The sequence below is a fragment of the Rhinoraja longicauda genome, chromosome 40, assembly GCF_053455715.1.
Source record: "Rhinoraja longicauda isolate Sanriku21f chromosome 40, sRhiLon1.1, whole genome shotgun sequence".
Classification (NCBI taxonomy): domain Eukaryota; kingdom Metazoa; phylum Chordata; class Chondrichthyes; order Rajiformes; family Arhynchobatidae; genus Rhinoraja; species Rhinoraja longicauda.
In genome coordinates this window covers 9,902,065-9,928,641 of record NC_135992.1, presented here as the reverse complement: position 1 = coordinate 9,928,641, position 26,577 = coordinate 9,902,065, and the positions used below count along the sequence as shown (strand labels likewise).

The window sequence follows — 26,577 nt, the reverse complement described above, 5'->3', positions numbered from 1 at the left end:
ATTTGATTATATCCACGCACAAGGTCCACCTTGGAGAACACGGAAGCTCCGGCCAGGTGGGCATTAAAGTCCTGGATGTGCGGAACCGGGTACCTGTCGGGAACGGTCGCGTCATTTAAGCGCCGATATACCCCCTACGGTCTCTGTTTCGACCCCTCCACCTGTCGGTCAGCCGCCGGTCCCTGCGCCGGTCATGGTGCGCACCCGGGCTGGTCGCCTCGTGCGCCCTCCTGTCCGTTTTGTACCTCCGGTTCTTGGGGGGGGTCCTGTGGCGGATCGGGCCACTCCTTGGGTCAGCCCCCTCGTTACGTGACGGACAGGGAGAGGGGTTAAAAGCCAGACCAAGGGAAGGCGTAGCTATTCCCTAGGAGAACTACGCTGTGGGCAGGAGCTCACAGCCTAATAAAGAATCTCACAAAACACTGCCTGGCGTCTTGCCTTTCTCTGGCCTCCGCCAGGCCACTACAGTATCCTATATTAAAACAATACCTTTTCCAAGCTATATTAGATGACGAGGCAATTATCAGGTTTTGGATTCAGAAATATTACAATGTTTTTATAACCTCCAGGTTTTTGAGGTCATTAGCATAGTTATAGGTGCATTTTTGGATTTACATATAAAGTAGACGAGTACTGACACCAGAAAATTCTAATTAACAGATGTTAAAGATTTGGGAAAGAAATTAGACTTTACGAAAGCTGGTTGAAATTTCTCAAGGCTGGTGACACACAAGGGACATTTAAATCTTTTGGCAGACTTTGACAAAGCAGCAAAGCTAATGATTTACAACGATAAAAACACAGATGAAGAGAGAGGTAATCCAAAGTCCAGTAATATTGCTGCAGGTAAGACCAGACCAGTCCAGCAACAGTTTAATAGCTGAATTCAAGACAGTGCTGCCCGAGACTCGTTTTACATTCCATAACATGGAAAGACCTCTTTGGTCGGCATTGCAACCTTTCTACTGAGATGCAGTCAAGCTTTAGATAATCATTGTACAAATGTAGTTGCCAGCCTCGATGAGGCTGAGTCAATAAAAAGTTTGGTGCAGCTAATATGGCTCTGCTAAATCATCTTGACATTCGATTTTCAAATTATGCTATTAAAAATATGACGTGCTGTGATTAGAGTACAAAGTGATTCTAACAGGAGCCTGTTTTTCCAACTTTCAGAAAAGGAGCTGTCAACAGAACAAACATCTATATGTAGAAACATTTCCATCTCTTGGATTGTCTGAGCTGCACTGTCCCTGTAGATTTGATTCCCTTCTTGCAACTGCAAATTTGTCGCAAACTTTCTACTGGGAAACCCAAACTGATGCCTAGGTGAAAAAACTCAAATGTACAGAAGCTTATGAGAATCAAAAGGCTGAAGAGAAGCTAAGTTGCAGCAGGTTTGGAAAAATCAATTCAATTGTAACAGTTAAGAAATTGTACAACTAATCTTTTATTCATGTGTTGTTTCCATGAGTATCAAGGTACAAAATTGGAAGTGTCTTACATTTAGGATAATGTGAATTAGAATGGGAAGAAATGAAGGTAGTCTTCAATGGGATTCTGCAGCATTCAGTGCTTTTCGTATTTCGTCACCTTGAAAGATGTCGTGACTCCAGGGGAAAAGGAGGGATGCCGGCAGTGGAGAGGGAAGCAGTTGAGTGAAGAAAGCAAAGGATAGGAAAGGATTTGAGCAAATGGGTCAGACACAGACAGATCGGAGTGGCTGAGCTATAAAACTTGGTCAGCATGGCCAGGTTAAGCCATAGGGCCTGTTTCCAAGCCTTATGACGCAATGATTTTTATCTGGTACTCTGGCAATTTCAGTGGTGCCAGACAGATAGATTTTCCAGACTACTGAATATTATTACTATTAATACACAAACACTTTTACATTTTTTTTTCCAAAGATGTTACAGATAATGTCATAAAGTTTTCAATGAACTGGCAAGTTTAAAGTAGCATGGGAAATGTGGCCTGGTGATTTTAAAGGAAGAGTGGGAATGTGTGCTTTGTGAGTCAAATGCCAAATTTGTAAATAATGGAATTATTGGAATTTTACTGTACAACTATCCAAGCAATTAAAAGTGGATCAAAAGTCTAAACAATTTAGAATATATGTACCTTTTTAAAATCTCACCAAACAGTAGCAGGCCTTGCTTCTGTACTTCAATATTGTTCACCTTCATTGTCCCTTTCAAGCTTTGAACCAAGGATTCTATACCTGTAAATATTTTTAAATGTGGATTTCTGCTGTTTAATCATGGATTTATCACTAACACCATATTGCACCACTAAACAATACTAGAAGATATTATATACCTTTCCTTAGCTTCTGAAATTAAATAAAGATTGCACGAGATCAAAATATTATAATCTATTCATGTGTTTCCTATAATTTATATCAATGGTTCACATTTCTCTCATTAGATAAGGAGCGATTCAGTGCTCATTTTAAGTAGTTAAATTCACTTGCTTGACATAGCCTAAATAGCTAAACTGACCATTTTAATTCAGACAATGCAACTGTGTTATCTCAGTCAAAATGATATTCCTTGATAACAATCTTCAATTCTACTCACCGTAAATGGAATGGCACTTCGAAAAGAAAAGTTTCTCCTCAGTTAGCAAAAGAAGACAACTGTAGATTGACCAGACTAAGATTTCATCTGCACTAGAAAGTCGTTCAAACAGAAATTCTATGAAGAAAATAAAAGGCAGAAAATTCACATTCAACAAGCAATCTCAGTACAAAGATTGATATATAACCCAGAGGAAATTGAGTTTGAGGGTAATCTGCAAGAACTTCAAATGTTATCTGAAGACATGAAGGATGATAATCAAGGGTGTTTCTCACTACATAGGGACATTCTATGATGTCAGTCCATGACCTTTCATCTCAATTAACTGGCTACAACCTCTTGTAATTCTCAGTTATTCTGCAGCTATTAACATCGATTACAAGTTTATAATGCAAGACTCTGCCTTAAAGTAGACTCTTCAAACATCAAGCACTTTATGAAAAAAAGTTTTTGTGACATAGGTTTACGATCCCATATTTTCTTGAAGGCCGTTAAAAGGAATACAGGTGAGAGGGGCAGGTATCCCAAATATTGGTATCAGAATTATTTAATTATTGTCACGTGCAAGTACAATGAAAAACCTGGTGTCCTGGCAAATCATTTCATTCATGAATAAATGTATGATATTATTTGCCTGGATACAAAAAAGAAGGTACAAAGAGTGCAGTACATAATGTCACAGAGACAGAGAAAGTGCAAATATTAAGAAGTGCAAGGCCACAAAATAGTAGATTGCAAAATTGGAAATTCATCTTTAGCATATGAGAGGGCTGTTCTAGAGTCTGGAGGACAACGAGGAGGAATCCATTCTTCAATCTGATGGTACCTGCTCTCAAGCATTTGTACCTTCTCCCCTAGGGGAGAAGAGAGAGTGACTGAATACAAGTGCTCCCTTATCATGCTGGCTGCTTTCTCAAGGCAGCATGATGTATAGGTGGAGTCGATGGATGGGTGGAGGGTGATGGGGACAGAAGACTGGCTTGCATGCTGGACTGGGTGCCATTTACAACTCTCTGCAATTTCTTGCAGTATTTGGCAGAGCAGTTACTGTGCCAAGCTGCATTATATCTGGATAAGATGCTTTCTGTAGAGAATCTATAGAAATTTGTGAGTTGTTGGAGACATGCCAAATTTAATTAGCCTGACGAAGTAGACATAGGTATGCTTTCTTGGCTATAAGATCAATGTGGTCAGACCAGGACAAATTATTGGTGATAATTATACCTACAAGCTTGGAGTTCTTGACCTCCTCCCCTTCAGCACCACTGATATAGATTTGGATGTGTACATCACTTCCACTGTGCTTCCAGAAGTCAGACTCGCTCCTTTGTTTTGCTGACATTGAGGGAGGTTGTCTTGACACCATGCTATTAAACTCTTTCACCTTCCTTCACTACACCACACCATTAAGCTCTAAATCCTTCTTATACTCTGCAAGATACAGGTTCCTTCGGCATTGTGCTGAAGTTAAATGCAGGCAAACTTCAAAGACAGGTCTTATGTCTTCCACGCACATAGACAGCATCAAAATATATTATAAAAAATTGTTGAACATTTTTAATAAACATTAGTAAATAAAAATCACCTGGAATGTCTGCATATACAAGTGTAGGAGCATACTGCACTGGGGAGTGGACGAGTATGGAAGTCATACATTGTACACTTATAATTTGCAGTGTTTCATCTCTGTTGAGTAGCAACTGCAAGAAAAAAGAATAGAATGTAATATTAATTATGGTTTCGCTTCCAACAACTTTCAATTGTGCTGACTGACCAATGATATTAAAGTCACCAATCAGAACTGAATTAGTTTAAACTGAAGCAGTAACTTTAAAATCAGATCAAAGTTGTGACATCCAAACGCACAGCATGTGAGTCATTGAGTCAAAATCATGGAACTCCCTTTCCAATAACATTTTCGGACTATCACCTGACTGCATGAGTTCAGGAAGACAGCTCATCATCACCTCCTCAACTGCAATTAAGAACTGGCAGTAAATAAATGTAAGTTTTCTTGGTGGTGTTGACATACTGTAAATGAAGTTTAAATATAGCTGCTTCAGGATCACTGGATTCCTGCTACAGACATTAATGATGAAAAAATCATTTAAATATTATCAACAGTTTGGGTAAATTTAATTTAATGTCTGTACTCCTACTTAGGAATTTGATGTGCCATCCCAAACTTGCATAGTTAGTTAAATGTCCAACAGCAGAATGCACCCTTTACTCTTAGATAGATTTACTCATCAGATAGTTTTAAAGAGAGTGTCATTGCTAAACGACTTCTTATTTCGGGGTTCTACACACATCACCTGGCCTCAGATAATAGTGAATTAGGAAATATTCCTCTTTTTCATCAGTATTGGAGAAAAATGCCTGCAAATTAGCTTTTAGTATTGTGCAAAGGCCACCAAGATCTCTGAACATTGTCCAATCTTTCACCATTTAAGAAAACTACTATTCTATTTTGTGGACCAAAGTGGATTAGTTGCATGCTTCAATATTATAGTATATTCTCAGACATCGGCATCCCTGGGAAACTGGGGTGTTGGTTGCAATAAATATGCTGGTTTATAGACAAGTGCTAAATACCCTACTGTACATTACACGCTAGTATTCTATGCATTAGCCTTCAAATAAATTGGCGAATTAAATGTCATCTTACTCTTTTAAATAACAATGTTTTACACTGTAAATCTAAATTTTAATGCTAAATATTACTAATGTAAAATACAAACATAAATCCAACAAATAACTGTACTCACCATTACATGAAGTGCCAATTCTTCAAAGTGGACCAGTCTATAATTGCACTGCCTTTATGTATAAATAAACTAAATACGTCTCCACATTTATTTCACACGTGAAATAAGATTTCTGATGGATGTTATTTTCAAAAAAACAATTTTGCCAGTTGCATGGATTTAATGTATATTTCATCTGCCATATTCAATGTCACTCACTTAACTTGTCTATTTCCACTTATATATTCCTCCCTATTCACAATCTCAACTATTATTGTGCCAAGAGAAAACTTGGAAATATGGCATTTAGTCCACTTAAACAAATTATTGATACAGATTGTGAATTGTTGGCGCTCAAGCATGATCCCTGCAGTAACCTATTGATCACAGCCTGTTAAGTGTTGATTGTCATTCTTTGTTTTTTGTCAACAAATTCTCAGTCCACTCAACTCCCAATTCCATGTGCTCTGACCTTCCCAACCAACTTCCTGAGGATGATCTTTATGAAAACCTTCTGAAAATCTAAAAATGCCATTTCGACGATTAGTAATATACTCAAAGTGCACCAATAAATTAATCAAACAACCGACCAACATGCTCCATTTACACAAGTCCCACCTGGTTGCATTTGGCCCATATCCCTCTAAACCTATCCTATCTCTGGACCTATCCAAATGTTTTTTAAATGTTGTGTTAGTACCTACCTCGACTACCTCTTCTGGCAGTTTGTTCCATATATTTATCACCCTTTGTGTAAATAGTTATCCTTCAGGTTCCTATTAAATCTTCCCACCCTCACCTCATTCTGAATTTTTTCATAACAATTTAGTAGGTCCCATTTTCTTTTTCCCCATCTTTCCCAGGACCTTTTACTTTAATCCTCCTGTCAGTACTTGCTCCAGTCACAATGCATATCTCATTCAATTGATACAGGCTAATGCAAACTAGTTTTGGTAATGGAGATGAATTTTAACTGGTGTGAACCACTTAACAACAGTGATGACTATATACTGCAATTATAATGAGCAGATATTGTAAAATGGGCATGCTGATTGCATTACACTCACAAATCAGCCATAAAAAAATGAAAACAGTAAAGAATGACCAAGACCAAAGGGAATAGACATTATATATTTTGTTGGTTCAGTTTTCCCTTGTTATCTGTGACTGTAATATGGAAATGAACTGGAATACATTTTAAGAAAGAGACTCATAGAAACATAGAAAATAGGTGCAGGAGGAGACCATTCGGCCCTTCGAGCCAGCACCGCCATTCATTATGATCATGGCTGATCACCCACAATCAGTAACCTGCGCCCAACTTTTCCCCATATCCCTTGATTCCACTAGCCCCCAGAGCTCTGTCTAATTCTCTCTTAAATTCATCCAGTGATTTGGCCTCCACTGCCCTCTGTGGCAGAGAATTCCACAAATTCACAACTCTCTGGGTTAAAAAGTTCCTTCTCACCTCAGTTTTAAATGGCCTCTCCTTTATTCTAAGACTGTGGCCCCTGGTTCTGGACTCCCCCAACATTGGGAACATTTTTCCTGCATCTAGCTTGTCCAGTCCTTTTTAAATTTTATATGTCTCTAAGATCCCCTCTCATCCTTCTAAACTCCAGTGAATACAAGCTTAGTCTTTTCAATCTTTCCTCATATGACAGTCCCGCCATCCCAGGGATCAATCTCGTGAACCTACGCTGCACTGCCTCAATTACAAGGATGTCCTTCCTCAAATTAGGAGACCAAAACTGTACACAATACTCCAGATGTGGTCTTATACAACTGCAGAAGAACCTCTTTAATCCGATACTGAAATCCTCTCATTATGAAGGCCAACATGCCTTCATAATAACTCAAATAATGAAAATATCTTGCAATCATATAAGAATATTGAAATGGAAGACTTATAAGGGATGTTCCTTCCTTACTTTTGTTACTCCAGCTTGGTTAAATATTTAAAGAAAAATCACTTTATAGCTATGTAAATGCCGAATGGCCAGAAGACACCATCACTTATGTTTTAAAAAATATGATGCTTGTTGCTTTGAAAATAGAGACCAAGTGTCAAGGTGGGTTAGGAGGAGGAGATGGGTTAGGAGAAGGTAGCAATGTTAGAATTAGGTTCAATCAATCACATGTTTTCATCTGAATTAGACAGGAACTTGATAAATCCATGGTAGTGACAGTCCTATGGCGTACATAAATGACATAGCCTGATGGTCTATGGTCTGATGGCCAGTTGTGCATATTATTTCAATTAAAACCCAATGTAGAGTTGTATTAAATATATATTTTGTGTGTATGGGTGCTATATACTGTACATAGAAAGGATGTATTTATACATACATCAAACATTTCTTGCTCAAGCTTCAATCAATATTTACTATTTTGATTTTCTTGCTTCTACTTTCCCAATGTAGTTGCAGGTTGTGTTGCTTGCTGGCTTGTTGGTGTTGTTATCCAAAGTTTCTCACTTAATATTTATAAATATAACCACAAGTTTCTGGATATTCTGTCCAATCCAGGCTTGCAATATTAGAGTCTTGGCGAATCCTCATTTAGATTACTGCATTGTGTTTTGATCTCCCTGCCTTTGGAAGGAACTTTCACTCTGGACAATGTTTGATCAAATAACAAGATCATTTCTGACACAAAGTGTTGGAGTAACTCAATAGGTCAGGGAGCATCTCTGAAGAGTCTGAAGAAGGGTCACAACCTGAAAGGTCACCTAATCACGTTCTCCACAGATGTTGCCTGACCCGCTGAGTTACTCCAGCACTTTGTGTTTTTTTTGTAAACCAGCATCTGTAGTTCCCTGTATCCACAAGATAATTTCTGGCCTGGTAACAATGGCCTATGAAGACAGATTCTTAACTATATTTTGATCAACATCTTCAAATAATTCATACGACATATAAATAAAATCGTAAAATAAGCTGAATGGGCATTACCTTTTTCAATAGTAACCACAGTGAATTTCCACCTGAAAAATAAGCGATCCTTTATTGATGATTATCAATGGTTAACATAATCAGGATGAAATTAAAGTTATACATCGCTCAGATTTAAAGGTACGGTATATCTGAAGTAACACTATATTTATTGTGATTGGAGTCTCCTGCTTGAGTTCTATATACAAACAAGTACCCGAGAATGTGGTACTGGCTAATTTTACCATCACCCACATCATGGGTGGGATCTGTAGGATCCACAAGATTCACTGCAGCGATTAAATAAAGTTTCTTTGATCACATCACAAACCTGTGGCCCCACTATGCTCACAAATATGCAGTCAAAGCTAGAAACTTAATCAACAATCAATAATTGATGTAGAATTATGTTTTTGATTTGACAGCATAATACAAATATTTTAATACCTTTTCTGATATTTGAGGTAATAACGGGAACAAGACTAATTACCGTTTCTCACAAAAAGAGCAGGGAGCTGCAGAACAATGCAACAGTGCTTTAATGGGAACTCATGCTTGACTTCAGACATGGATACATGACTAGCAGTTAGTCAGTTTGCAACAATGGAGTTGAAGGAGAGATTTCTGACCAGCGATGTTCTGCAAGCACCTTTCAATCAAAGAATCCTAAGCACCATGACAGCAATTTGCTATTCTATAGAATACAGTACAATGGAAGCTACCGGCCTTACAGTGCAGAACTTTACCCTTCCATGCATTGCCTGCATTTCAAATATTAACCTTAGTCATGGAAACTGCACAATGTCAGTTCCAATTTGCTGACTGAGCCTTTCCAGAATAGAAAAAGTGGGCTCCTACCTCAGCATTAAACTAAGGTAAAGGTGAAAAAGGACTGTTCTGACTGATTGGTTACAACCTGTGAACATTTAGGTGTTTCATTCTAAAAGATTATAATAATCCAATAACCTTGTGGTACTGTACCCTGTGGAACTACTTCATCTTCTGAGTTAACTCCTTCTGGTCCATATGAACTCATCATCACAGTCACAAACTGTCTAAACTGCAGAAGGTGCTTGAGAAGACCTATATTAGTGTGTAGAAAAAATGTTAAGAGATTTTCATTTTGATTTTTAATAAATTATATGAACTTTGAACAAATTATGAGCAAATCAATGATTTTAACCATTAACACAAGACTACCTTGAAACTGAGTAGCTCAAGTTACTGCATCAACTCCCGGACGAACTCAACGCTTTGAAAGGGAGAACAGCAATGTACCTTCACAAGCCCCCACATACCCTGATGACACTGTGTTCTCAAGCATAGTGGTCAATATCAGAAGATCCTTCCTCAGGGTGAACCCTCTGAAAACATCCTGCATTGATGGTATACCTAACTGCGTTTTTAAAACTTGCACAGACCAACTAGCTGCAGTTTTCAGGAACATCTTCAATTTCTCACTACTACGGTCCATGATACCCAATGGCGTTAAAAAGGTAGACTACAATAACTGGGAATTAACTCTACTTTTCCACTGATAATAACTGCTTTTAAAACTGAAACTGATCTACTATTTCCAACATTTAAATTTTTTTGATATTAGTAGTTTCCTGTGAGACAACAATTTAGTTTAGTTTTAGTTTACAGATATAGCGAGGAAACAGGCCCTTTGGCCCACCGTGTCTGCACCGACCAGCGATTCCTGCACATTAACACTATTGTACACACACTGGGGAAAATTTACATTTATACCAAGCCAATTAACCTACAAACCTGTGTCTTTGGAGTGTGGGAGGAAACCGAAGATCCCTCGGAGAAAACCCATGCAGGTCACGGGAGAACATACGAACTCCGTACAGACAGCAGCCATAGTCGGGTTTGAACCCGGGTCTCTGGCGCTGCAAGAGCTGAAAGGCAGCAACTCGACCGCTGTGGCACCGTTGTACCCAATTAGGATTTCATTGCACAACTATCTTTTATGCAGTATCTTATCCAAATACATATCCTCCCAACCTATGTACAGCCATACATAAGAACGACCATTTGGGAGATTGTCAGGATAGGTTTGCTGGTTGCTGTGGGGCTGCAGGTTCTTGGCACCAGTTGGAATTCTGCAACATTTAACCCAGGAAGAATTGATTTCTTCCATTTTGTGAATGTTATCCAGAGACATGCCATCCAGGCCAACAGTAATGTCTTTTTTTTAAATAGTTTTTAAAACCTCAGCTGCCCAAGGTATGCTTCGGCTAAATTTGTTGGTATCAGCTTTATTATTAAGAATGGCAAAGATTTAACATTTTGCTCCAGACTATCTAATCCTATAAGACAACCCACTTCTGCAGGTATTTTTGCCATGTGGGAACTCAGTTCATGGTTACATTTCCAACTTGCGAATGATTCAGGTTACAAACAGATCACAAGAACGGAACCTTGTTGTAACCTGGGGATCATCTGTACCTGGCATTATCAACATGTCTGATATTTTGCCAGAAAAATCTGAATTTTGAGTTGGGTCACTAAAATCTCTAAATAAACCTAGGCAAAAAAATAATTAAGATTTGAGTACATCTGCATCTAATGCAGCTATCCAGGTAAAACAACGAGAAAGTATTTTGACTGGTTTATCAGGCTTCTCCTGTTTTGGGGCTAACCGCTACTTCTATTGCTATATGCAGTCTTTGAGGTATAGAAACTAAACATAACAATAATCTTTTTCCCAAGATAGAGGATTCTAAAACTAGAGGACATTGGCTCAAGGGGAAAGATTTAAGGGACCATTTTACTGTACAAATTGATGCATTTATGACTTTTAGGATATTTGCACAGATAGTTTCTTAGAAAGGGTTTAGAGTGCATTTGTTTGCACCTTGGGCCAAATGCAGACAATTGGGATGAACCCAGTATGCCAACTAGTTTGGCATGGACAAGGTGGGACGAACAGATGGCACTGTGCTGCATTAGTTTAAAGACTCTTTGATCAGAAGAAGCTTCTAACTAAAAACAGTTATATGCAAACAAACAAAACTATTTTGTGGAACTAAAATATCACACAGAACACATGAAACATTATATATTTCAAACTTACCAAGGGTGTTTATTTGCAGTTCTTTGGTCTGTGCTGCCTCCATAATTGAAATAATGAGCTTACAAAGTCTCTCACTGAAGTACATAGAAAGCTTCTCCACTACAGGAGGATAACTGTACATTGCACAAAAAATATAGCAGACCGATGCTTTCACTGCTTCATCAGGGTAAGCCAGTGCTTGCCCCAAATGTTCCAGCAGCATTGCTGATATATAAAGAAAAATACAATAAATGTATGTAAAACAATTGTTTCTAACTGAAATAATATTTCAATAGTTCAACATGGTTTTAACATTTAAAGTTATTTTAGATAAATCATCCTATTATGCTTTACATGCTTTTTAATTTCAGATTTCCAGCATTTGCAATTGTTTGGGGTTTTAATCTAAGGATGAATCATATTTTAAAATGCATCACCAATCTTGGTCCTTTTGGAATCTTGAGAGGGGAGGGTAGGAAACAATGTAACCAAAGGATACGTAAAGAATGCAGTAATGTAATGCATTTGGATTTCCTAAATGCATTTGATAAGTTACCACAGCAGATTCATGACAAATATTAGAACATGAAGTCAGTGAGAAAGTAGATTAAATGGCTGACAGACTACAAACCAGAAAACAGTAAGGAACACAGGTATATGTTGAATAGGTCAGACAATGGAGAGTAGAAGACTCTTGCATGAGCCTATTTGACAGACTGTCCCTATAAGTGCCATGGAAGACACCCAAGTATTGTATGATTCCTTTAAATTGTGCTGACAAGAGATTTAAGGAGTATGGATGTGTCCTTTGACATTACTGCCAAAGCTAGAATGAAAGTGCAAAGAAGCTTTGAGGATGTGTAGTTTAGGGGGAACAGGCATTTTGGCGCACTGAGCCATGGCATCAATCGCCTGTTCACTCTAGTTATGTGTTATCTCACTTTCGCATCCACTTCCTATACTAGCGACAATTTACAGAGACCAATCAACCTACAAACCCCATGAACCTGACTACGAGTACTGTCTGTACGGAATTCGTACATTCTCCCCGAGACCCTAAGGGGGTTTTCCCCGGGTGCTCCGGTTTACTCCCACACTCCAAAGTAATAATTGTAAATTGTCCCTAGTGTGTAGGATAGGGCTAGTGTACAGGGATCACTGGTCGGCGCGTACTCGGTGGGCCTATTTCTACGCTGTATCTCTATATCAAACTAAACTATCCAAGCAATGCTTGCCCTGAATTAGATTAACCCGTTGCACAGCTGAAAAGGTGCCAACAAAGCTGAAGCATCTGCAAATATTTTCAGTTAGCAATGTGAAATAGATGATCCATTTTGACTTCCCAAGAATCCTGACTGTTAGAGAATCCAGTCTTTCATAAATTTGATTCACTTCATGTGATTATCAAGAAATGGTCTGAAGCACAATACAGTAAAGGGAATGGAACAAGACTACATTCTAGATGAAGAAGCGAAGACATTGCTATATAGTTGTAGCAACCTTCAGCTGCTTCATCAGTGGCATCAAACCTTGCTAAGAGAATATTTATCAGCCAATTCTGGATGTCTCAAAGGGAGGAAAGGAGGTCTAGTGTGTTCAGTGCAGCAACAACATATTGGAGCCCAAATAATTTTCTTGACCACTGAAAAATAATTGCAATGTTTTCCATTTGGTATCTCTTTAGCTACACTGTAGATGAAATGAAGCAAAACATAAACAAAGCAGGGAATGCCTAAGAGGCTATCAAATTTAAGTTAGAGTCATATGCAAGTTTTGAATGCTTAATGTGCATGCAAAGTACCTATGTCACGAAACTAGTGACCATACAGCTTTCCAAAAGACAGCTTGCAAATGTTAAAATTTGCTTTAGTATCTCGATCACCAATTGTGTTGTAAACGAAAGCCTGTTTATTATTTGTGAGGATCTCAAACCTTTTTAATAAATCTTTTTTTAAACTTTATTAAACTTTTTAAAACTTTTTTTAAGTTAAAAAAACTTAATTTTAAACAATTCATACTAAACAATGAGACATTTTTGAAAGTCTGCTTTTCCAGCTAAACATTAAATACAATGATACATTAATACAAATGAAACTATCCAGTCGTCTGCCTGATCTAGGAACTGGCACAATATATGATAGGCTGGAAGTGTGTTCCTTTCCACATGCTAACACCTCATCTTGATATTTGTATTCCTCCAAATACTCACGATATTTGTGGATCAACTTCTCTGCAAGGAATGGGATTGTGATCAACAGTTTCCCCATCAATGTAAAAACTGGTAAGGTTTTCCTCATACTGCTTTTTTCTGACAACTGGTAAAAGAATAAATAGGATATCAACACCCTCTGACTAAAGGAATTCCTTTAATTCTGAGGCTGTGACCTCTAGACCTAGACTCTCCCATTAGTAGAAACATCCTCTCCACATCCACTCTTTATTCTCAAACTTGCAAGTCTAGGTAACATTATGGTGGATCTATTCCGAACCCTTTCCAACTTAATGATATCCGTCATGTAGCTGAGCGACCAGATTTTCTTTTGGTTGTTATTTTATGCAGTTGTTATTTGGTGAACATTGCTGTATTGCAATGGGAGTGGCTGAAAATTGCATACAAGAATAACTGCAAACAGCTTGGAGTTGAGATGGCAAGTTGCATTCTGTTGACAAGGGCAGCAGAGTGCAGACTGGTTACCCGACAAGCAACAGCAATTCTTGTAAAATATATAGGGGAACAGATTTTAAACTGTCGCAATATCCAGCACAATCCATGCAATGAAAATTTCAAATTTGATGGCAATAAGCTGAGCCTGTATGAAAACAATTTGCACTTTCAATCCAGCAATCAAACCAAGTCAATACTACTCATTCTGCAAAATATCAACTGCCACACATTGAAATTCACATTTGATTGACCTTGCACTCTAGCAAGATGACTCTTTTACTATTCTTTCTGCCTTTCCCATTACTGCCCATTTATGCCTGCATCCAAGCAGGTTGTCATGTCAAGTTATGCTACCCACTAAACTGCAGTGTCAAGATCCAAACTGGTGACTGAAAATATGACAAACATAAGAGTCTTCATCATCGCAGCTTCTTGCATGCTGCTCAAGTTGCAAATGTTGGGTACATGAAGTAAAAATAGCAATAACAGATTTGGAGGAAGGAAAAACTGCATTTCTCTGTCTAAAGAAAGGTTTCAACCCGACCCATCACATTACTATGTTCTCAGTGAAGCTGTCTGGCATGCTAAGTTCTTCCAGCACTTTGGGTCCTTTTGTGCATCTAACTCAGTTTAACTCGAGTGCAGGAAAAGAGTGTGGGTTGAAGAAGAATGTGAAATCTAGTGTTATGAGATACCCATTATTTTCAATAATTTCACCAATGCCTCAGCCTTATTCAAGGGCATTCTAATTATTACCATCATCACCTCCCCCATGTTGGTTGGGGCACAGAAACATGTATTTTTCCACTCCAAAAGGATTCCCTATTATTGCCACAATAGTGTGCAATCTTTCACTGTGCGGTTTGCAGCATTACTAAGTTTAAGAGGGTGCTGTACGGAGTTAGAACTTTGAAGTTACAGTGTATTGTTCCTGAGGGGTTTAAGAGGGTTATTATGAATTGAGCAGTGGCCAAATTTACTAACATACTTGATAAAATACATTACTAAACTTGGCCATTTTGAATACGTATTAACAAATCATGATCAGTCATGTGTGGTCCATTTTTCCTGGCATTAATTGGCATGGCTAATTATATCCATTTCCTTATTTATATGCCAAATGGCTGCCAAGCCCTACAGACAGATGACAACAACTCTCCTCCACCAAGTCCTCCAATGCACCATTCTTCTGTTTCTTGGGTCAGCTTCAGTTTCACGTGTTCCACGACCTGTTGCTGCCACAGTGCATTTCTCCCTTAAGAGGTGCAAGCTTACTTTTAGTTTAGGTTTATTATTGTTACATATACTGAGGTAAAATGAAATGCTTTGTTTAGCATGCTATCCAATCAGATCAGATATTGCTATACATAAATACAACCAACTCAATAATACAATAGGCAGAGCTGAATACAAGATGCAGAGTGCAGAATGTAGTTCTCAGCATTGCAGGGCATCATTTCCATATACCAATGTCTGCAATTGTATAGAACTGAATCGGACAATTCCCGAGCTCATGGAAGGACCGCGCAGAAACCTAATAATAGAGGGGAAGAGGCTGTTCCCGAGTTTGGTGGTGCGAACTTTCAAGCTTCTGTACATTCTGCTCCATGGGAGCAGGGAGAAAGAATGATGGGCTGGGACAAGTCTTTGATTATGTTGGCTGTGAAATGTAGGTGGAGTCAATAGTGGGGTCTGGTCTATGGTAGAATAGGCTACATCTAGAACTCTCTACAATTTCTTGTAATCTAGGGCAGAGCTGTTCCCAAACCAAGCTGTGATGCAACCCAATAGCATGCTTTCTATGATGCGTCTTGTGGAGAAGTTTATGTCAAGTCAAGTCAAGTCAATTTTTATTTGTATAGCACATTTAAAAACAACCCACGTTGACCAAAGTGCTGTACATCTGATTAGGTTCCAATGGAAAAAAAATGAAACATACAGTAGCACGCAAACATTTCACAGCGCCTCCTCAATGAGCCTCAAACGCTAGGGAGTAGAAATAGGTTTTGAGCCTGGACTTAAAGGAGTCGATGGAGGGGGCAGTTCTGATGGGGAGAGGGATGCTGTTCCACAGTCTAGGAGCTGCAACCGCAAAAGCGCGGTCACCCCTGAGCTTAAGCCTAGACCGCGGGATAGTGAGTAGCCCCAAGTCGGCCAACCTGAGGGACCTGGAGTTAGAGAGGGGGGTTAGAAGATTTTTGATGTAGGGGGGGAGTGTCCATTTAGGGCTTTATACGTGAATAGGGGGAGCTTGCAGTTGATTCTGTACCATACAGGGAGCCAGTGGAGAGGCGCCAGAATCGGGGTGATGTGGTCCCTTTTACGGGTACCTGTCAGGAGTCTCGCTGCGGCGTTTTGGACCAGTTGCAGGCGGGACAGGAAAGATTGGCTGATCCCAGTGTATAGGGAGTTGCAGTAGTCTAGGCGGGAGGAAATGAAAGCGTGAATGATTTTTTCTGTGTCGTCGAATTGGAGGAAAGGTTTGATTTTAGCTATGGTTCGAAGTTGGAAGAAGCTGGCTTTTACCACAGCGTTGACTTGCTTATCAAATTTTAATGCAGAGTCAAATATCATGCCGAGGTTTTTGACATGCGGTTTGACTAGGCAGGATAGACTTCCAAGACTGCCTGTTATCAATTTGATGGAGTCGGGTGGGGCCGAATAGGATGACCTCAGACTTGCTCTCATTTAATTGGAGGAAGTTCTGTGCCATCCAACATTTTATGTCCTCAAGGCAGTGTGACAGGCTGTTTAAATTTGACTGGTTGTTGGGTTTCAGGGGGAGGTAAAGCTGAGTGTCATCGGCATAGCAGTGGAAAGAAATGCCGTGCCTTTGAATGATTTGGCCAAGGGGGAGCATGTATAGAGAGAAGAGAATGGGGCCTAGGATGGAGCCTTGTGGAACTCCGCAGGAGAGGCTAGCTGGAGCAGAGGAATAACTGCCTATGTTGATGGCGAAACTCCTATCTTTGAGGTACGAAGCGAACCAGCTCAGGGCAGTGCCATCAATGCCAACCGCGTACCGGAGACGGTCAATAAGGATGGTGTGGTATCGAACGCTGCGCTGAGGTCGAGAAGGAGCAGGATTGCACAGTCATTGGAGACATGCCGAATTTCCCCAGGAAATGAAAGTGTGTCTTCTTTGCTGTCGGATCAATATGGTTGGTCTATGACAGACTATTGGTAATATTAATGCATTGGAACCTGAAGCTCTCAACCATTTCTACTTTGACACCATTGATGCCGATTGGGGCATGCACTCCACCACACTTCTTTAAGTCGATAACTAGCTCCTTCGTCTTGCTGACATTAAATGCCAGGGTGTCGTTCTGACATAATGTTACTAAGCTTTCTATGTCCTTCCTGTACTCCATCCCATCATTGTTCATGATCTGGTTCACCACAGTGGTGTCATCTGCAAATTTGTAGATGGAGTAAGAGCCAGATTTGGTGCACGGTTGTGGGTGTATAGTAGGGTGAGAGTGCATTCTTGCGAGGCACCGGTGTTGAGAATTATTGTGGAGGTTTTGTCACCTGTCCTCACTGAATGTTATCTGTTGGTGACAGAGGAGTGCTGATTCCTAGGTCAAGGAGTTTGGAGATGAGTTTGGATGGAATTATGGTGCTTGAGGCAGAGTTATAGTCAGGAGGCTGTTTAATTGGAGATAGCTAATCACAATGTAAATACTTTGTTCAAGCACCCAGCAAGTAATGAATAGTTAGTAATAGTGGGAACCTTGCAATTGTACAAATATCAGGTAGCTTGGAGTTAGCAACTACAATGTATAATATGGCAACCAAGGGTTAAATGGCACATTGTAAACTTATGTCTACTTATAGAGCTATCGAATTTAGCCTCATTGAAGACAGAAGTCAATGGTCATTTGAGACTACATCAGCTTAAATAGCAGGATATTGGATTTTGTCTCCAATTTATTTTAGCTGATAGAAGAAAATACAAATTGGAAAATTGAGAAACATATGGTGCTTTTTTGTTGCCCTCGCTACATGGTTGCAATTTCTAAAATAAAAAAAATCTTAGCAAAGTAAATAAAAATTAAATTTCTTAACAGAATATGTTGCTTACTAATTTAATACATTTCTGGATAATTATCACCATTATGAAAAAATTGCAATGTATCCCATCTTTGGAATAACTGACCTGTTTTTGGCATTGATCCAGCACGCAGCATACAAATTCATCTGCCTTAAATTCCCCAGTGAGAAGCACAAGAACTGAAAAAAAACAACTTATCAGCTCTGTTGGTTGGACCTGTAAATAACCTACCCACGAATCGTTCTCATATTCCTGCATCAACAACTACTTTTGTGAGCCAATTCAAGAATAATAAAATGTATTTCAAAAGCAATGTAATTAGGAACAGAATAACCTTTATTTTTCTATAATAACTGTTAAACCACTATTGCATTGTTTAAAAATCATGGTTTGGCAATTGACTCACTGGTGTACCAAATCCCACAATTCCTCCAAACCGGTGGGGCTTTAGTTCCCACACTCTCTTTAATGTCACCCCCCCCCCCCCTCCCCCTCCCCATCCCATATTCCTGCATGCCCTGAAGCTCACTGGGGTCCTGTTTTTTTGTTTTTTTAGTAATTGCTTGAACTTTACCTGGTTCATTAGAAAATTTATTATGCTACTGCACTGTATGATGACTGAATAAAGTGAATTAAAAGACTGTAATATCAATGAGAATAATATTCAACAATCCAGAAAATCTGACAGTTCATCACCAAAGCACAGAGCCTGTTGGAGTTACAGGAGAAGTAACTTAAAAAAACAACTGACAGTTGAGAAATAACTGAGATATAAGCTGACTTGCAATTTCTCTTGCATATCTTGCAATATTTTTTGCACATTATGAAGATAATTTTGATCTACTTCATGTTTGCGTGGCACAGTTCTACAAATTCAATCTAGAGGCCACGGATTGACATTACCTGTATAAATGTCTTGTGCACAAATACACAAGGCCCACAAACACAGCACACCATTTGCATAGAAGCATGCTTGAAGACTACGAACTCCAACCAAACTCAGAACTGCACTCCTTGATTGTACTAGGGACTTGAGGGTATTGTTTTTGTCTTTGCACTATATTGTTGTTTATTTTTTATATATTGAACTTTTTGTTGCTTATTATGGTGGCTACTGAGTACTATGTTTACATATCTGTTGTGCTGCTGCAAGTAAGAATTTAATTGTTCCGTTTCAGGATATATGACAATATATGTGAAAGGCTTGGATAAGTGAAAGGATTGGATAGAGTGGATGTGGAGAGGATGTTTCCACATGTGGGAGAATCTAGGACTAGGGATCATAGCCTTAGAATTAAAGGACATTCCTTTAGGAAGGAGATGAAGAGGAATTGTTTGTCAGAGGTTGATGAATCTGTGGAATTATTTGCTACAGAAGGCTATGGAGGGTATGTCAGTGGATATTTTTAAGGCAGAGATAAATTCTTGATTAGTATGGGCCGAATGGCCTAATTCCGCTCATATTACTTATGACCTTATGATAAAGCAATTTTGACTTTTGACTCTCTTAACTCTTGAGACCCAACCTTTCTTCAGTGTGTTTTTTTCAATCGAAAGGAGCCTCTTTAAAGTTGCTTTCCCAGTGTTCAATTCCAACACATCCTCTGCAAATCATGTGTTGGACTAACCACCCACATGATCCCATTATCCCAATCCAAGATCATTACAAGCCTCACCTCTCTATGATTGCCCATTATTCATCCTGCTCTTAACATTCTCAAAGAAATCTAAGAATATTAACAATTTCCCATTTCATAAAAGTATGCACTTTGGTTAACCTTTATGATTTTCTGGGTATCCTGCTACTGATTCCACAATAATGAATTCCAGCATTTCCCCATGCCTCCTGTCTCCCTCATTTTAAGCGCTTTCAGCTCTACTCAAGCTTTTAATGGTGTATGTCATCTCTGTGGTGATGAGTCAAAATACAGTAGGTTGCTACTTCTGATGCTGAATATATGGTTTTCTTCAAAAGCAATGGAATTCTGTTTGTGAATATCTTCAATGCCCGTGTGATATGTCTATCGTGGCTGCATAGCTGGAGTACAATGTGGGTTATGCTAATGTCGTATAGAGATTGTTGTTTAGCAGGTAGTGGAGCAGGATATGAATCTCACAGTACGTATTTCAGTAAATACAATATAATAATAATAATAATAATGCATTACATTTATATAGCGCTTTTCATACACTCAAAGACGCTTTACAGGGATTTAAAGAACATAGGGAAGTGAATAAATAGATAAATAAGTAAACGAACAGAGAAAGGAGACAGAAGGTGAGGTGACCTTCAGTGGTTGAAGGCAGTACTGAACAGGTGAGACTTCAGTGATGTTTTGAATATGGTATGCCTTCATCAATCTTGATCACATACATTACATTTTTCGTAGATCATACATGCTCATGTAGTTAGAGCTTCAGCCCCTGGCATAGGTTGAGTTTGTAAATGTTGAGTCTCAGAAGAGTTAACTAAAAGTATGCTAGTTTTTGGGAAAAGGCAGGAAAACACAAAAGCATGAATCATATGGCACCATATTATTGTAGCATGAATCATAGCAATGACATTACCTTCGATCACCAGTTTAATTGTGACACCGTCTTCAACAGATTGCAGCATATCTACAATTAACACGAAGCATAAAATATAAAACATATCTATTTAAACATAAACTAGATATTCCTTTACTTCCTCTTAATAACACTAAAACAGCATTCGAGGGTTATTTTAACACTGCTTTAAAAAACTCAGAGCGAGATCTTCAAATTCCAAGGATCAATGACGTTGAAACTGAAAATTCAGCACAATGTTCTCTAATTGCCACTGCAAGTATATGACATTAGCCTCAAAAGTGATCTCAAAAGCCAGCTCTTAACAGGACAAAGTAAAACACATGCAACATCACCTGATGGATTCTATGGGTGAAAGATGATAGGGGGGATTTGGTAGAGTGCTCCAAGAGGGCCAAAAGAGCCATCTACAAACTGGTGAAGAATGATTCTCACAGAAAGCATGTTCTTTGTGAAATGATGTCCCCAGTGCTACTGGTTGGTGTTGCTAGATGAAGATTTCCAACATGTTCTCTTGTTGTAGGATATCGGTGCCATTATTGCTTGTACTTTTGAAAAGTTTGAAATGCAGGCATATGACTGGCTCTAATTGCCAGATCCTGAGCCAAAGGAAAATAAGTGTTCTGTCCTTGAATATGGAGCTAAGATGTCAAGAATGCAATTCGAGTACTAGCCCTTTAAAATAATGTGGTTTCTTGGAACAAGGGGCTAGATAAACACAGTTGTTCTGCGAGTAAATAAGAGCTGCTGTTTTTCAGACCCAATGAGATTGTAAGCCTCATTACAAACTTTGCACATTGCACGACAACTGACATCACGTTTAATGTCAGAAAATGGATACTCAAGCAAACAAAAATTGTGCATCAAATTTCAATTGCCAATTGTTCAAACATGCAAAAAATTGTTTTGCAATCTACCACCCCCCCAACCCCCCACCCACTTCAAGTTAAACTTTTTTTTTTTAAACTGCCAAGGAATTTCTAGGTCCACTTAGCGAAATGCAATTTTTTGTATGATTGCAAAGTTTTATTTAATTAGAACAATAAATCAAAAAATATTCATATCCATTCAATGAAACCATTATAAGTAATGTTCTAGAAAAAGTTGTGCATTTACGAGATAAATTTCGCTTAGTTTTACTTTAGTTTATTATTGTCTTGTGTACCGAGCTACAGTGAAAAACATTTTTGTTACGTGCTATCCCGTCAGCGAAAATCATATATAGTTCTTTCATGCGCTTTTGAGGTTGAAAGGAAGAAACATTATGGGGTGGTGGGGGCAGAGGAATGTATCTAATTATACTATATTAAAAAAAGGGTTCTTGCTGATCCTTCAGTACCGAGAACTTCTAATCCTTTGCAGTAAATATTCCTCACATTATATAATTAAGAAAATATAACAACTCTGGTTTTGAACACACAAGACTTACCCAGCAGAGTAGTCATAAAGTGAATGCACACTCGACAATCCATTGAGAACAGTTCTCCCACAGTATGAGGGAATCTTTCGAGAACATCCTTGAAGCAAGCAAGTGTATATTTTTTGCGAACAATCTGAAAAGCAACAGTTAAATCAGTACAAAACAGTTGCTAGAAAATTTCACACAGATGATTTTTTTTAAAATAGATCAAACACTTCATTTTGGCTTTGAGAACAACATGGATGTACTCATTCATGAATCATAAGAAATTAGTATGCAACTACATAAAGCAAATAGGGTCTTTAAATTACACAAATCTTTCACATGGAAAATTATAGATTAACTAATGAAAGCCAGTGCAAATTTGTTCGAGGCAAATTATGTTTAATGCAGCTGTTTTCTCCACAAGGTAATAAAAAGTCTGATATAACATGAAATATCGAGGACAAAGTAAAATGTTCCCTGTTTTCTATGTTCATAGAGGCTGCCTGATCTGTTGAATATTTCCAGTTTTCATTTTCATTCCAATAAAATTATTGTACAACCAAAAACTGGCTTATCTCAAAGTAGAGGAACTTTGTGCATTATTTTGTATGACTTAACACCAATTGCTTTTTTTTGTCATCACTAAAGATCTATGACATCCTGTTATTTCAAATATAACCTGACATACAGGGTTGACTGCTTTGTTCATGAAGGCCAAGGTTACAATGAGTCTCAGCTTCCTACCTTCAGTGTGATTCTAGGTTACTCATCTCTAACATACATTTATTTGCTCCTGCATTAAAAAGATCACCTAAAATACATACCCCAAAGAAGATTTTAACTGCTTTTTATTCAGCCTAGCAAGCAGGGCTGTGATTAGGGTTGCCAACTGTCCTGCATTAGCCAGGACAACCCGTATATCGGGCTAAATTGGTTTGTCCCGTACAGGACCGCCCTTGTCCCGTATTAGTCCCGGGGGGGGCGCTGTAGGCCCGGACGCTGTAGGCCCGGACGCTGTAGGCCCGGACGCTGTAGGCCCGGACGCTCGGGTGCTGCCTAACGGAGGTTGCATAGTAACCCGCCTCCTGCCTGGGCGGCTGCCATTGGTGGTGTGGGAGCATGTGGCCACTGGCTGGGTGAGGTCATGTGGGGCGACGACATCACCTTGTCCCTTATTTGGGAGTGAGACAGTTGGCACCCCTAGCTGTGATGGCCTTCTGTACATGTAGCATTCTCCAATGTACAATTATGCACACACTACACACGCCTTCATAAAAACCCATACGCTGGATGCTAGAGGGCTTCTTCAACCTCCTTTTAAATGAAGTTTCACCCACCACACCAACTTCCTCTTTCCCCACTATTGGTCAGTGTCCCATTTTTGCCACACCACTGGTGAGGAGGGGACAGCGACCAGAAGAAACGCAGTCGCCCGGGGCTACAACGTGACCCGCAGCAACAGCCATGTCACCAGAACATGTGGTGGGTGAAGAAGGGCTCGCTGGCGCACTTTGCCAGTCAGGAATGGGGCTGGAGCGCTAAACGCCCGGGACACGGTGGGAGCCGGGGATGGATCGTCAGGTCATTCCATTACATTGAATTTACATTTTAGTTTAACTTAGTTTAGAGATACAGTGCGGAAACAGGTCCTTTGGCCCACCAAGTCCCCCCAACCAGCGATCCCCGCACACCAACACTATCCTACACATACTTGGGACATTTTACAATTTTACCAAAGCCAATTAACCTACAAACGTATGTCTTCAGAATGTGGGAGGAAACCAGAGCACCCGGAGAAAACCCACGCAGGTCACCGGGAGAACATACAAAATCCGTACAGACAGCATCCATGGTCAGGTTCAAACCTAGGTCTCTGGTGCTGTAAGGTGGCAAGTCTTCCGCTGTGCCAACGTGCCATCCCCATTTTATATTTTTTCTGGCACCCTTAAGTTTCTGGCACTCCATGGTGCTTTAGAGACACGTGGGGGGGGGGAGGGAGGGGGGGGGGGGGGTCATTAGCAGGCCAGGGGTGTGTTGTCATTTTATTAAAAACGAAAAATCCAGAAAGGCGCTGGAACTAAGGAGGCCGTAAAATCAATCCGTACAACCTTCACAAAGCCATCAAGAATGCCAAGAGAAAGCTTGAACTTAGGTAGAGTCCATGAATAATTCTTCAGTCACCTGTCGATTGTGGTAAGGCTTGCATGCTATAACAGGTAACAAGGTGAGGTATAGTGAGGCCCACGGAAATTGGAGGAACAGCACCTCATATTTCGCTTGGGCAGCTTGCAGCCCAGCGGTATGAACATTGATTTCTCCAACTTTAGATAGTTCCTCTGTCCCTCTCTTCCCCTCCCCTTCCCAGTTCTCCCTCTATCTTCCTGTCTCCACCTATATCCTTCCTTTGTCCTGCCCCCTGACATCAGTCTGAAGGGTCTCGACCCAAAACGTCACCTATTCCTTCTCTCCTGAGAGGCTGCCTGACCTGCTGAGTTACTCCAGCATTTTGTGATAACAGGTAACAAAGTCACTGACAATTATGCATCCCTCCCCGACGAGCTCAATGTATTCTATGCTCGTTTGAACAGAAGGTCAGTGGAATTATGTCACCCACCCTGACAGCTTTGATCACCTGTACAAATGGTCACCATCTCAGACATCAGATAGCCTTTCTGAGAGCAAAACCGTGGAATGCAACTGGCTTGGATGGAGTCCCTATCTGTGTCCTCAGAACCAGCTGGTTAGAGTATTAACCAACATCTTTAACCTCTCCCTACTTCAATCTGAGGTTCTCGCCTGCATCCAGAAGACCACTATCATTCTGATGCGGAAGAAAAACTACCTTAATAACTGCTATCGAGTGGAACTGATATCCACTATCATGAAAGACCAATTCATTTTACATACTAATTATAATATACTTTTTGACTTCTTACCGATACACTGTTTTCTTCCATCATCTCAATCACGCAGGCAATGCAGAGCAACTGTTCTCTTCCCTGCATTTCGTCCCTAAACCGTACTGTCCAATGTCCATCGTGGCGGGAATGGCTCCATTCACAAACCACGTTACAGTTGCCAGGGCCCAAGTCCTCCATTTAGCACAATGGCTTCCCCCCACTAAAATTATAACGATTTAATACAAGGTTAACATTTAGAGGGTTGCTAAAAGTTAGCTGCATAAAAATGATTTAGAAATTATAACACGCATTTTAACATTATTTTAAATGTTTTATAATCCAAATGATTCTTTTCCTGGATACAAATAACCATATGACATTTTGCAATTTCTCCAGAGATGCTGCCTGACCCAGAGTTACTCTAGCATTTGGTGTCTATCTTTGCCAATTTCTCCAGAGATGCTGCCTGACCCACTGAGTTACTCTAGCATTTGGTGTCTATCTTTGCCAATTTCTCCAGAGATGCTGCCTGACCCACTGAGTTACTCTAGCATTTGGTGTCTATCTTTGCCAATTTCTCCAGAGATGCTGTCTGACCCACATGAGTTACTCTAGCATTTGGTGTCTATCTTTGGCATGAAATAGCATCTGCAATTCCCTGTCATTACAGTTCCTTTACACATCTGTTCTACAGCCCTCCCGGCCCTGATCCCTTGTCCTCTCCTCACACACCCACTTTATAGCACAAAGAAAGCTGTCACCCAATCTCTGATCCATTATTCACACCAACCGTCTCAACCCCCCTATAATTGACCGAATGTGCCTCAACAAAACCCAGTAACTGATGCCCTCTGCCACCCCACCCACCACCTTCGCTTGTCCAGCAGTTCGCACACGTCGAATGTACGAAGACACACACAAAATGCTGGAGTAACTCAGCGGGATAAGCAGCATCTATGCTGGGTCGAGGCCCTTCTTCAGACTTGACCCGAAACGTCCCCCATTCCTTCTCTCCAGAGCAGGGATGCTGCCTGTCCCGCTGAGTAACTCCAGGATTTTGTGTCTATCTTCGGTTCAAACCAGCGAGTGTCGGGGGTTCCTTCCAGTACGCGTCGAATGCACGCCTCTGAAGGGGCCCAAGCATTCTCCGAGACCAGCCCCAAACCCACGGCTGAGAAAGCAAACGCCACCCACGCTGCAGGTTCGGCCGAAAGCAGCAAAATGTCGGGCTCAGTCACGGACGGTATTCTTCGCACCTTCCCTCGCCAGCGGACAACCGCGCCGAGCGCGCGCCCACGGGAACGCGCGAGAACGCCGCCCAGCCGCGCCCATCACGTGCTCGCCAGCCACCGTGGTTCGAGCATGCGCAGAGATGGGAACGGGCTCAAACGTTGGTTCGTCGTGGATCACGTGAGTGCGGGTGGGCTTTGCCGTTCCATTTCTGCCCAGTTGGGTTCGTCACGTGTCGGGGTGGGGACCGCGCGTGTCACGTGACCGCGCGTGGCCCCGTCGCGTGCTGTACGTGGCGAGGTGTGAAGACCTTTCAACACGACGGACTGACTGACTGACTATCCCTGGACGGACTGACTGACTATCCCTGGACGGACTGACTATCCCTGTGACTCCACCGGGTAAGTTCACAAGTGATAGGAGAAGAATTAG

The 26,577-nt window shown here is 40.3% G+C and overlaps 1 protein-coding gene across 1 annotated transcript in view; it reads right to left on the bottom strand.

The window, feature by feature from the left end:
- The window catches only part of mei1 (meiotic double-stranded break formation protein 1), a 72,624-nt gene extending 46,448 nt beyond the window's left edge, over nucleotides 1–26,176 (bottom strand). The window contains exons 1-12 of the mRNA XM_078430578.1: nucleotides 26,110–26,176; nucleotides 24,952–25,135; nucleotides 22,040–22,163; nucleotides 20,611–20,661; nucleotides 18,148–18,221; nucleotides 13,530–13,635; nucleotides 11,342–11,545; nucleotides 9,223–9,339; nucleotides 8,278–8,309; nucleotides 4,162–4,276; nucleotides 2,577–2,693; nucleotides 2,119–2,218 (exon numbers count right to left, since the gene is read on the bottom strand). Coding sequence (XP_078286704.1) covers nucleotides 2,119–2,218; nucleotides 2,577–2,693; nucleotides 4,162–4,276; nucleotides 8,278–8,309; nucleotides 9,223–9,339; nucleotides 11,342–11,545; nucleotides 13,530–13,635; nucleotides 18,148–18,221; nucleotides 20,611–20,661; nucleotides 22,040–22,163; nucleotides 24,952–25,113 — 1,202 coding nt within the window. The 5' untranslated portion in view covers nucleotides 25,114–25,135; nucleotides 26,110–26,176. The remainder of the gene's footprint in view (nucleotides 1–2,118; nucleotides 2,219–2,576; nucleotides 2,694–4,161; nucleotides 4,277–8,277; nucleotides 8,310–9,222; nucleotides 9,340–11,341; nucleotides 11,546–13,529; nucleotides 13,636–18,147; nucleotides 18,222–20,610; nucleotides 20,662–22,039; nucleotides 22,164–24,951; nucleotides 25,136–26,109) is intronic.
- Nucleotides 26,177–26,577: the final 401 nt, after the last annotated feature.